At 36.3% G+C, this 12,565-nt stretch overlaps 1 protein-coding gene across 5 annotated transcripts in view; it reads right to left on the bottom strand.

Moving 5' to 3' along the window:
- The window catches only part of DENND4C (DENN domain containing 4C), a 132,885-nt gene that overhangs the window by 52,315 nt on the left and 68,005 nt on the right, over positions 1–12,565 (bottom strand). For all 5 annotated transcript variants that reach the window (XM_054583197.1, XM_054583196.1, XM_054583195.1 and 2 more), the window contains 5 exons: positions 8,067–8,167; positions 7,536–7,754; positions 2,024–2,169; positions 808–843; positions 590–720 (listed from right to left, as the gene is read on the bottom strand). In XM_054583197.1, coding sequence (XP_054439172.1) covers positions 590–720; positions 808–843; positions 2,024–2,169; positions 7,536–7,754; positions 8,067–8,167 — 633 coding nt within the window. The remainder of the gene's footprint in view (positions 1–589; positions 721–807; positions 844–2,023; positions 2,170–7,535; positions 7,755–8,066; positions 8,168–12,565) is intronic.

The raw sequence follows: 12,565 nt of genomic DNA, 5'->3' as shown, positions 1-12,565 counted from the left end.
AAATTTATGCACAAAAAGACAGGAAAAATACACACACAATTGTTAACAGACTAAGTATTGGTGCTAAAATGAAGTGCTAATTTTCTTTTTTCTGTTGTTTCATTTTCTAAGTTTATTAAACTTTGTATTATCACAATTATAATAATAACAAATACATTTGATTTCTCAAAAAGGATTCCCATCCAAATCCTATTCTTTAAATTTATTTTAATAAAGAATGATTCTTGGCCCTCTACTTTTAAGTCTACTCTGACATCTTAAACATGAGAATTTTAGTCTTTATACTAACAACAAAGCCCCCAAAAAGGAGGGGGAACCTCACAAAAGTAAATAAATTTTTCAAACATTAAAATATGGATAAATGTTTCAGTGAACAGTGAACAAATCTGGCTTATCTTCCAACAAGGCTATCCAATTCTAAATTTACATTACCCAGTGACATAAAATATTCATCTCCAGCAGTTCACTGAATAAATTTTGAAAATGACCTTCACAAATAATTAATACACGTAACTACTATTAATCAGAAACAATCAAAATAAATTACTAAAGTGATGCCCAAAGAACTCCTTTAAAAAATTCCTGCTACCTGTACTTTGGTGACAGGTCCTTTCCATCATCAGGAGGCGGCTCTGGTGGCATTATGAATACAGTGTGCTCACTTTTTTGTGAATCATCTAGCTCTATTAATTTGGTATCATCTGTTGAATCACAATCAACCTGAAAATAATTATTTTTTCCAGTTAATTTGTATATAAGCAAGATCTACTCCTGAAATTTCAGAACTTAATTTTAAGAAAAAAATACCTTATCTGTTTTCTCCATGCCTTTATCAGGAAACAACTGGAAAAGAACAAACAAATTCTTAGTGGAAATGTCTACTGTGAATTTAATAGAGATTATCTTAAATTCTTATATAAAAATTATCTTTTTTATTTAATACTAGGCAGATACAAAACACTTCACAATATATTTTTGGGACCCTATATTGTAATATATTAGGCTAAAGTATCATTCTCCTATGGCTATTAAAATAGAAAACAATTTATTTTGATTAGTTTTTTCACAAATCCTTCTTCAGAAACAAAAGAAGGCTTCTCAAATCAAATATTTCATTATTATTAAACCTCTGCATTAGTGACTGATATTATCTAAGCATCACTATAACCGGATGATAGTGGACTATCAATTTTATAAGTAAACTAAAATGTTAAATAATTTTAATTGTATCCCTGAAGTTTGAGATCACACTGATAGAATGGAAGAAAAATTAACCAAGTTTTCTAAGGCATATGAATTATTAGGAGCCCATAAAAAAAATACAGCATCATAATATTCTACCTTTTTTGGATATAATCTCAAATTTTATATAATATATAGTTTGTATAAATTATCAGCCTCAAGAGTCACACAGCAAGAATAAAAATTCTATAAAAAATTTTTTTAAAAAATCTCAGTCAGTCATCAATTGACTGTTAAGAGTCAACTTGAACTTCCTTAGGATGCGTGAGTAAGGTTTTAAAATTTAACATATTTCCAAATATTCTCCATTAGGACAAAAGAAATATATTAGCAAAAGTATTTGGAAAGACATTAAAACAAATAACACAAGACTCCATTACCCACAAAACTAAACTTTTTAAATAAACTACTAAATCTTCTTACATTATCCATATAAATCTAAAAATGTAAGATTTAGAAGGGTCAATGAAATGTTCTTAGTATTTAATAGTTACAAAAACAAAGTTAGATTCAAAGAGAAAAATTACCTATGTATGGTAGAACTAGATACCACAAGGAAAATGACTCATATTAAGCCCAGAATGATGCACTTGCATGCACATGTCAGCACAGACATGTGCCCACAGTCATGAGTGTGTCCACACACGCACCCCCCCCCACCAATGTTGTCTCCTTCAGATCATTTGGGCCAATAGTAATGATGATGATGATGATGATTATACATATAGGTAGTCAAACTATTAGTTTTTCCTTAACATTGATATATAGGACAAACTTTTACCTTTTCTATGCAGTCATCAAAAAATGCCAATCCAGTATCTTTATCACTTACAAAACTACAATCTTCAATGAATCGAATAAAAATCTGTGTTTTGGATAAAAGAGTGTAGAATTTTGTATAGGCACGATCTCGACTTTTCAAAAATCCTAAGGAAAACAAAATTACAATTAAATTCAAATTTTAAAGTGGATCTAGATGTTATATTAAACACTATTTTAAACTTCTACATTATATTATATTGTTGTCTTTTTATACATATCACTATAGAAGCTTCTACTAACCATGGCTCCTTCTGCCTGATTCAACCACAAAAATGCTTAATTTATACCAGTAACCTTTTCACTGAAATCTGAATCTCTTATAAGAAACCTCTAGCCCTACAGCTCTCAAATAGAAATTTCTGATATTCTGCATATTCTCGAGCAAGAGGTGTCAATGTCTTTCCTCTGCAATGTCACCAATTATTCCTATGTAGTCTTATAAAAGTTTATGCTCACTGAAAGTTCAAGCATCTGGCTATTTTACCCATTACCCTACCAACTGTAGTCATCTACTGACTTTAGGGACACTCCCCTTCATTCAGCGAAGATCAGGGAACCAAATTCAAAGTCTTCTCTTCTCCAACTCCTAATATCATCATTCTTCAACACACACCAACCACAAACCATCCAACACTTTCAATGATCTGTCCTATCTCAACCACCAACTTCTACATAAAGTCACACATATGCTCTCTGGACTGTTCTTGCTATCATTAAAAATAGCTCAGCCTCCCAAATATCTAATTTACATGTTATTCTCTGACCATTACCCATATCTTTCTGGTTTGCTTGCTTAAGTACTCCTACCAAGGCTCTTTTTTTTTTTTTGGAGGGGGGAGGCTGATAGACTCATTGAAATCTACAATCCACTTACCCTTTTCCATTCTACCTAAGTAAGCCCTCATGTTTTCACTTTTCTACCTATCTAATAGTGATCCCATGTTCATGCCCATCATTTCAATTACCTTCCTGTCAACACTCTAAATTCTTACGCTCTTTGTCTTTTTTATCAAACCCAACTAGTATTACCCAACCCTAGAGGAACGTACTGCCTGCTTTCTCTGGGTCTGCACCAGTGTGTCTGAGCACAAGTTAAATGGGAAAAAAGAAGTTCCACAGTTAGGTGGATCACAATCACTACTGTACCTTCATCCCTGACCAGCAAACCCTTTACGTGTGTTTTCACAGCTATTTCCAATTTCTGATTATATCTTATAGTGCAAAGAAAGTGGAAATCATTAAATGAGAACTACCTTCATTATCTCACTACAAAATCTGACTCTTTCTATTATCATTCATTCCTTCCTTCTTTTTACAACTGATATGTCCAGGCCTCCTACCTAAGGCCAAGCCCACCACCTCAGCCTGGAATTCCATCCCCTCAGTATTCTCAGAACAATTCTTCCTCTTTGTTAGCTACTTATCAGCATACTCAAGTCTCTTTCATAAAAACAAACAAAATACACCCCCACCATTCCTTAACAAATAATCAGATCCTCCCTCTTCTGCTGTTTTCCTGCTCAATAAAGAGCACAATCTTCAACTTGGTTGTTAAAGACAAATATCTCAAAGTTGCTCTTGGTATCTCCCTCTATCTTACATCCTGTATTCAATCACCAAGTTTTATCCACTCTACCTCCTAAAAATCATTCTTCTATTCATACTATCACCAGGTAATCCAGGTTACTTCCACTGATCCTTTGGACCAATGCATTAACCAACAAATTAGTAGATCCATACTTCGGGTGCCTTTAATTCAATCTCTGCATAGAAGCTACAGAGATTTAAAAATGTAAATGTGGCCCTGGCTGTTATGGCTCAGTGGACTGAGTGCCGGCCTGCGAACCAAAGAGTTGTGAGTTCCATTCCCAGACAGGGCACATGCCTGGTTTGCAGGCCAGGTTCCCCACTGAGGGGCACATGAGAGGCGACCACACATTGATGTTTCTCTCCCTCTCTTTTTCCCTTCCCCTCTCTCTAAAAACAGAAATAAATAAAATCTTTTTTAAAAATGTAAATCTGATCCTATTACCTACTTAAATATCCTTTACTGGCTTCCAAGTACTCTCAGAATAAAGACTAAAGTCCTTCACTGGTTCTGAAAGATCTTACATGATCTGGCTCATGTGTGCCATTAGAAGCGTGGTTTTAGAGCCACTTTTCTCTCCAGCCTTTCTTTCTTTGACACTTTTGCCATTTCACATACTGTGGCACCCAGTGAAATACAAAATAGTTGAGAAATGCTTACATAAAATAGAAATAATTATTCTTGACAAATAGTAAAGGTTTTTTTTCCTTCTAATGGATAGGGGCAATTATCAGCAAAAGCTCCTGAAACAATTAAATGAAAAGTAGATGGGAAACCATTACAAATGAGTGAGGGTGGCAATTAAACCCATTAATCAATCTTAAGAGCACTAAATATGGGACAGCCAGACTTGTATGTACCTCAAAACAGGAAGTAGTGAGCACCAAGTATTTTGGCATTACTTGCCAAGAAAATTGAACCTAAATCTAATCAAGCACTAGATCGGTATTATTTAATTCAGTAACCACTACCCACATGTGGTAATTTAGCTCTTGACACACAGCTGGTCCAAAGTAAGATATGATGTAAGTATAAAATACATGCTGATTTCAGACTTAGTACAAAAAAAGGAATGTAAAATATTTCATTAAATTTAAAAAATTTTGAATATGTGTTGAAATAATACTATTTTAAGTATATTAAATTGGAGAAAAGATTATTAAAATGCAACAATGTGGATTGATCTTGAGAGTATCACGCTAAGTGCAGTAAGTCCAATGGAAAACGACAAGAACCAAGATTTCACTCATATGTGGGACATAAAACAAAAATCAACATATGAACAAACAAAAACTCATAGATATAGACAACAGAATAATGGTTACCATAGGGGAAGAGGAATGAAAGGAGGACAAAGAGGGTAAAGAGGGTCAAGTATATGGTGACAAAAAAAAGATTCTGGGTGGTGAGCACACAATGGAGTATACAGATGTTGCATTATAAAGTTGTACACTGAAAGTTATATGTTATTAACCAGTGCTACCTCAATACATTTAATTAAAATAAAATTAAAAAAAAAATTTCCCCTATCACTTACTCCTTTTTTTAACTGTGGCCATTAAAAGTTCTAAACTATATATGTAGCTCACATTATATTTCTATTGGATGATTGGCTCTTGCTCCAACTACAAGTTTATAGGAAATACAGATGATGGAAGATATGTAAATAACACCATAAGGATACACACAACCAAAAGCACAGATAATTTCAGAAAATTATAAAGATAATTAACACAACTTATGGGTGAAATGATGTCCTATTTGGAATTTAGAGAAAGACCATTCAAGATAGCTGAAACACAAATAGGAGAATGTTGACTGCTACTATTGCTTAAGTTGGAAGATGGTTATATGATTTGATACATGTTTATGAAACTATTCCCTAAAAAAAAGTTATCCCAAAACCAAGAGCTAATTCTTACTCATTTTTCAGGCCCAAGCTTAATTGTTCCTTCTACAGGGAAACTTTCCCTGACCTAGCACTCTCATTGGACCCAATACTTTCCTTCACAACACACTTAATAAAATGTAAATAGTATTTGTTACTGTGTCTAATGTCTGTATCCCGCATTCAACCAAATGTCAACCTGTTACCAACACAAACTCCTTAGGCCTCAGACACTAATTAAATATCTATCTTTCCAAATTTCATTAGTAATGCCTCTTGCTTACAGAGATGAATCAATTAGCCACTACCGCTGATCAGAAAAATCCATATTCTTAGTCTGGCATTTAAGACTGCCCTTAACACTACCCGTAATCTGAGCTCTGGTCTTATTTTCATCTTCCACAACACCTCTTAAAACTGTTCACTTGGTCAAAGTGTACCACTAAGTGTTTTTTCCCAAACATGCTGTTAAGGGCTTATTGTGTCCCCCCCAAATTCTCCTGTTGAAGTTTTAACACCTAGTATTTCAGAATGTGACTGCATTTGCAGATAACGCCTTTAAAGAAACAAGTCAAAATGAGGTATAGTGGACTCAAATCAACTGTGACTGGTATCCTTAAAAAAAGAGGTAATTTGGGCACAGAGAAGGAAGACTATGTGAAGAATAGGGAAAAGACAACCATCCACAATCCAAGGAGAGAGGCCTTCCAGGTAGCTTCTAGGACTGTGAGAAAATAAATTTTTGTTGTTTAAGCCACCCAATTTATGGTACTTTATTATGTCAAACCTGGCAAACAAACACACATATCTTTCTCCTTTGATTTTTGAGGTTTCTTCCATTTTGTTAATACCACTGACAATAATAGCTGTTATCACAAGTACTGAATATTGTATTTTTACTAGTTGCTCCACATACATTTTTTCATTTAATCTTCACAACCATGCATGAACTAGGTATACCCCCATTTTATTAATGAGAAAACAAAACCCCAGAAAAGTTTCATAAACAGCAAAGAAATTCAAATTCAGATTTGCTTTTTAATGCCTACTGTTTTTAGAAAGCCTTTCCTGTTCATCTCGATTTATCTTAATCCTTCCAAGTCATGCTCTTCTTCTATAATGTCTTCCAAAATATTCATTTGAAAGAATGTTTCTATTTTTATGAGTTTTTAGAATATCTCACTGAATTGTCTAAAATCTGTTTTCTTGAATACTTGCTCTATTTAGAAAAAAACATTTTAGATTATTTTCCATTTAGTATCCCATAGAGCTAGATTTTATACTTCTTTATATCCCTAGATAATACCTAGTTGGATTTGGAAAGTAGTGGCTAAATATTTGAGAGGTAAATTATTCTGAAGCAGAAATGGTAAAAGACAAAAGGATTACTGGGAAAATACAGACTTTGTTCAAAGTCACTGCTAAATAAAAGCACAGAAATGTAATATAATTTTATATAAATATTAATGAATCTGTAAGGTTGCTACTATATATATGTTACAAGAGTAGCTGAATAATAAAAAAAAGCTTTATAATTCTTTCAACTAACAAATAATAAAAAAGATGAGTATAGTGTTTCCCCTGAAACAAGGGTATATTTTTGGAAAAATTTAAAAAACTGGTGGCTTTATTCCAAAAATTAATTGTTAGGGAGTATTTTAAAGCAAAGAATATGTACATCCAAAATTTATGCAAAGCTGAAGATAGACCTAACGCAAATCACATTCCACTAAAATAACTAGGTAGCACCGTAAATATAAGCAACATCTTTGACTTTTTATAATTAAAGCCCTTCAGCTTTAGATTTCTCAGGGAAAAATGTGGTACAAAAAGTATAAGAAATTCTATTCATAGAGCCAGATTACAAATAGACAAAAGTTCATTATATTTTAATATAAATTTGTAAGGGTTTAAATAGTATTATTTGGTAGCAATAGCAAAAAGAAAGTATTTTTCATTTCTATAGAAAGTATTTGTATTTTCAATAACACTCACCCTGTCGGTCAAACAATGAATCAGCAGCAGTGGCTTTATTTGAAGGAGCCTCTGTAATTGGTCTGAGATATATTCTATATCCTTTTAAAATGGACGCCATAAAGCGCAAAAATGCCTCTTGAATTTCCATCTCAAGTTGGGTCATCTTTTTTTGCCAGGAGAAATCTGCTTCAATGGGAGTCATCTCAATTGCTGAACCTTCTTGAGCTCTTCGGTGAACTGACAAGTAAAGAAAAAAGAGAAAATGATATTGATATATAATGTAATATATATAATGACTGAACATTTAAGGAAATTGTCAAAATAAAGCCTGTGACTTTCTGAAATTCCTCTCTCCCTTAATGTAATGGGATCATTAGGAAGAGATAACAGGAATGCTCAAGCAGACAAGGCACACTTAAAAAGTCATGAGCCACAATATTAATTTCTTCTTACTGGAATTTTGTAATGAGACTCCTTTTAAGTATAGCAAAATTGTGTTTAAATTTAAGGAGAATTTTCATTAAAATATTCCTTTTTCCTCATATTTACCTGAAGATAACTGAGGATACAATTTCTTCAAGGTGCTAAGCAGGTTTTTGCATGGTTTTTTGGGAAGCTGCTTCCAGTTCATGTTCTTCTTTTCATCGGCTCTATAAAATAAAAATATAACTAATGAAGTCTCTCATCTGTTTTTCCTTAAAATGGAATTCTTACGTCAAACTAAAAAAGAATATGGGAAGGATATCTTTACTGAAGTTACAACAATTGATACAGACAGCCTGACTAAGTCGTTTTCAAGGAACTTCTCTTTTCTTTTCAATTATCTTGAGTCAAATTTTATCACTCATGCTAACCCTCCAGCACAGATTTTCAATACTGGAGTTATGAACATAACACTGAAGTCTTGCCTCAAGAGTATTTTACAATTATAATATTTAAAATGTTGCCCTGACTGGTATGGAGTTGGTTGAAATGTCATCCCACAAAGCAAAAGGTTGCCAGTTCAGTTCCCAGTCAGAGCACGTGCCTGGGTTGTGGGCTAGTCTCTGGTTGGGGCACATTCAAGAGGCAACCTATCAATGTTTCTTACACATTAATAATTTCCTTCCTTTTCTTTCTCCCTCCCTTCCCCTCTCTCTATAAATAAAAAAATAAACTCTTTAAAAAAAATAAAGTGTCAAACTTAATTGACTTGAGATTTCAAATTACCTATTAGAAACAAATGTCAACAAATACTGAGAGTCAGTGACATATAATGCATGTTCTGTCCACAGTTCAATTGATTCGGCATTTAAGAAAAAAAAAAACTTAGGAAGTTCAAAAGAACAGTTTAAAACAATGCACAAAGAAAATTATTTTAATAGAAAGAAGAAACATGAATCAATTAGCCACTACCGCTGATCAGAAAAATCCATATTCTTAGACTGCCCTTAACACTACCCATAATCTGAGCTCTGGTCTTATTTTCATCTTCCACAACACCTCTTAAAACTGTTCACTTGGTCAAATTGTACCACTAAGTGTTTTTTCCCCAAACATGCTGTTAAGGGCTTATTGTGTCCCCCCAAAATTCTCCTGTCTTATTTTCATCTTCCACAACACCTCTTAAAACTCCATAAAGATGAAAGCACTAAGTACCAACCATGGGCTGTGCCTAATGCTCTACATCAGGCTGATATGATTTATGAACATCAATGCACGCATCTTAAATTCTTAGAAAATTTCATATACAAGTACATAAAAAAACAAGAGCAAGATGATGTTTATTTCAGGTATGTAGATTGTTTACAACTAGATTACTTTATTTTTAATTTTATTTTTTGATCCCCACCTGAGAGCACTTTTTTCAGTGCTTTTTAAAAGCGCGAGAAGAAGGGAAAGAAGGAAACATCAATGTGAGAGAGAAACATTGATCGGTTGCCTCCTGTATGCACCAAGACCGGGTGTCGTACAGAGTCTGTATGCATCAGGACTGGAGACTGGGGATTGAGGATCATGGACTGAGAATCAAAGATCAAACCCACAAACCAGATATGTGCCCCAACTGGAAATCAATCCCGCAACCTTTTGGTTATGGGACAACACTCCAACCAACTGAGCCACACCAGCCGGGGCACAACTAAATTACTTTAGAATGTAATGTACCCACAAAGATTAAAGGAGAAAAACTTAATAATCACCTCAATAGTTGTAAAAAGGAGTTACAAAATCCAACACTTATTTATGATTTTTTTTTTTTAAATCTTAATCTAGAAGTAAAAGGAAAGTTTCTTAGTTTATTATTAAGTAATCAAGACCCTAGAATGGTGCTAGGAAGCTTTTGGGTCAGATAGTAAATATTGCATGCTTTGAGGATGATGGTGCCTATGTCACAACTACTCAAATGTGCCACTAGCATGAAAGCAGCCTTGGTCCATATGTAAACAAATGAGCATGCCTTTATGCGAATACAATTTTATTCATATTTGCAGCCCTTAGGCTAGATGTTAATTCTTGCCTAAAGGCAATAATCATAATTAGGAACAAGACAAGATATGGGCTATGACTATTCCTATTCAACATAACACTAGGGTCTCAGCCAGAAAATTAAGACAAAAAATTGAAAAGTAAGAATTGTAGATAGCATGATTGTTTCTACCCAGAAAATTGAAGAAAATCTACAAACTTAAAACAAAGAATTCAACTAAGTTGCTGGAAAGCTAACCACTACATAAAATCAGTAATATTGCTATACCCCAACAACTAAGTAGAAAATGTAATTTAAAATCCTATTAACAGGACTTCCAGCCAAGACAGAGGCATTGGTAGATGTGCTTTGCTTCCTCATACAACCAAAAGAAGGATAAAAACCAATTTAAAAACAAAATATAACCAGAAATGTCAGAAAATCGAACTATATGGAAGTGTGACAAATAAGGAGTAAAGAAGAAACATTCATCCAGACCACTAGGAGGGGCAGAGACAGGAACCAAGGATGGAGAGAACATACAGGTCAGGCAGCAGTTGGCAGATGGAGTGGTTCCACATTCGTGTGCGGATAAACCAGAAGAACAACTGTGGAGCGAGACAAACTGCGCAACCCAGAGTTCCAGCACCAGGCAAAAGGAGCCTCAAAACCTCTGGCTATAAAAATTTGTGGGGGGTTGCAGCAGCAGGAAAAACAGCCAGTCTCACAGGACAGTCTGTTGCAGGAGCCCACAAGGTCCTAGCATATACACAAGCCCACCTACCCACAAATCAGCCCCAAGGCAGCACTTCAAAGGGTGAAATTTGCTTGTGGGAAGGAAGGAAGTGACCGAAAGCAGGCAAGAGCTGAGCAAGTGGCATTGCTCCCTCTCAGACCCCTCCTCCACATACAGTGTCACGATGCAGCGACGTGGGTTGCCCTGCCCTCCAAATACCTAAAGCTCTGCCCCTTACAACATAACAGGAAACCCACAACAAAGAAAAATGGACCAAATCAAAGAAAAGATCAAAACTCCAGGAAAAGAACTAAGCAATGAGGAGATAGCCAACCTATCAGATGCAGAGTTCAAAACACTGGTAATCAGGATGATCACCGAAATCATTGAGGATGACCACAAAATAGAAGAAAAAGTGCTGACTATAAAAAGTGAAATAAAGAAAAATATACAGGGAACCAACAGTGAAGGGAAGGAAACTGAGATTAAAATCAATGATTTGGAGAAGAAGGAGGAAATAAACATTCAACAGGAAAAGAATGAAGAAACAAGAATTCAAAAAATTGAGGAGAGGATGAGGAAACTTCGGGACAACTTTAAAGACTGCAGCATCCAAATCATAGAAGTTCCAGAAGAAGGAGAAAGAAAAAGAAATTGAAAACTTATTTCATAAAATAATGAAAGAAAACCTCTCCAATTTGGTGAAGGAAAAAAAATACCAGTCCAGGAAGCTGAGAGAGTCCCAAAGAAGTTGGACTCAAAGAGGAAGACACTGAAACATCACATAACTAAACTGCCAAAGGTTAGAGAACCAAGATGGTGGAGGAGTGAGTGGAAGTGACACTGACCTGCTCCCCAGACCAACCTGGAATTACAACTAAATCGTGGAGAAATCACCTGGAACAAACAACTGAACAATAGCAAGAGAGGAGCCTTGTAACCTCAGAAACAGAAGAATCAACTTTAACACAACTTAACTGGTAAAGAGTGCGGTGGAGACTCGAGAAGGCGGGCGGGGTGCCCACGGGCAACAGCACCAGAAGGACACTGAAAGGGCCAGTTGGATCCCTCTGAGAAGAGCGGGGTCTAAGACAAAAGCGGGGATCTCTAGCCCACGGCACCAGAGCCCAAAAAGTACACAGAAAACAGCCAGCCGCGAAAGCGGCAGGGTTGCTCTCTGCCAAAGGCAGAGGCTGGAGATGCAAAGAACTGTTTAAAGGGCCAACACATAAATTTTTATCTGCAGCCATTTATCCCGGTCTCCGGCAAAGGCGGGGGCAGAGTGGGCTAGAGACGCCTGAGGAGAGACTGGGGAAGGAGGCTTTGCGGAGAGAACTGAGAGAGTAGTAGGTGGGATCTCGGTGCTGACTCCATCCCCCATGCGGCAGCAGCCATCTTGCTCAGGTGGCGACGACTCCCCCTGAGCGGCACCAGCGTCAGAAGACCCAATAGCCCCACCCCAGGTGGGATTCCACTCCGCCCTGTGCTGAGCAGCCTGCTGAGTGCAGAGTGGCAGCCACAGACAGTAGATCCTTGGCTAACGGGGGCGCGGAGAGGTCTGGAGACACTTGAGGAGACTCTGGGTACGGAGGCTTTGGGGAGAGAACGGAGAGAGAGTAGCCGGCGGGATCCCAGTGCGGACTTCTCCCCCATACGGAGGCAGCGTGAGTGGACCCAATAACCCCGCCCTCAGGAGGGACTCCGCCCCACCCTGAACTGTCTAAGGCGGCCTGCTGAGTGCAGAGTGACTAGATTAACAGCTGAAGGAGACAGACACAAACGGTACATTACTGGAAGTCTCGAAAAGACTGCCTAAGGTCAGACAGGGACAACATCTGACATCATCAGAGGCAGATCCAGAAAGTA

The sequence above is a fragment of the Pteronotus mesoamericanus genome, unplaced genomic scaffold, assembly GCF_021234165.1.
Source record: "Pteronotus mesoamericanus isolate MK-2021 breed Mesoamerican mustached bat unplaced genomic scaffold, CSHL_Meso_final contig_73, whole genome shotgun sequence".
NCBI classification, from domain to species: domain Eukaryota; kingdom Metazoa; phylum Chordata; class Mammalia; order Chiroptera; family Mormoopidae; genus Pteronotus; species Pteronotus mesoamericanus.
Note: the sequence above shows the minus strand (reverse complement) of the source record. Positions and strands in the feature narration are given on the sequence as shown.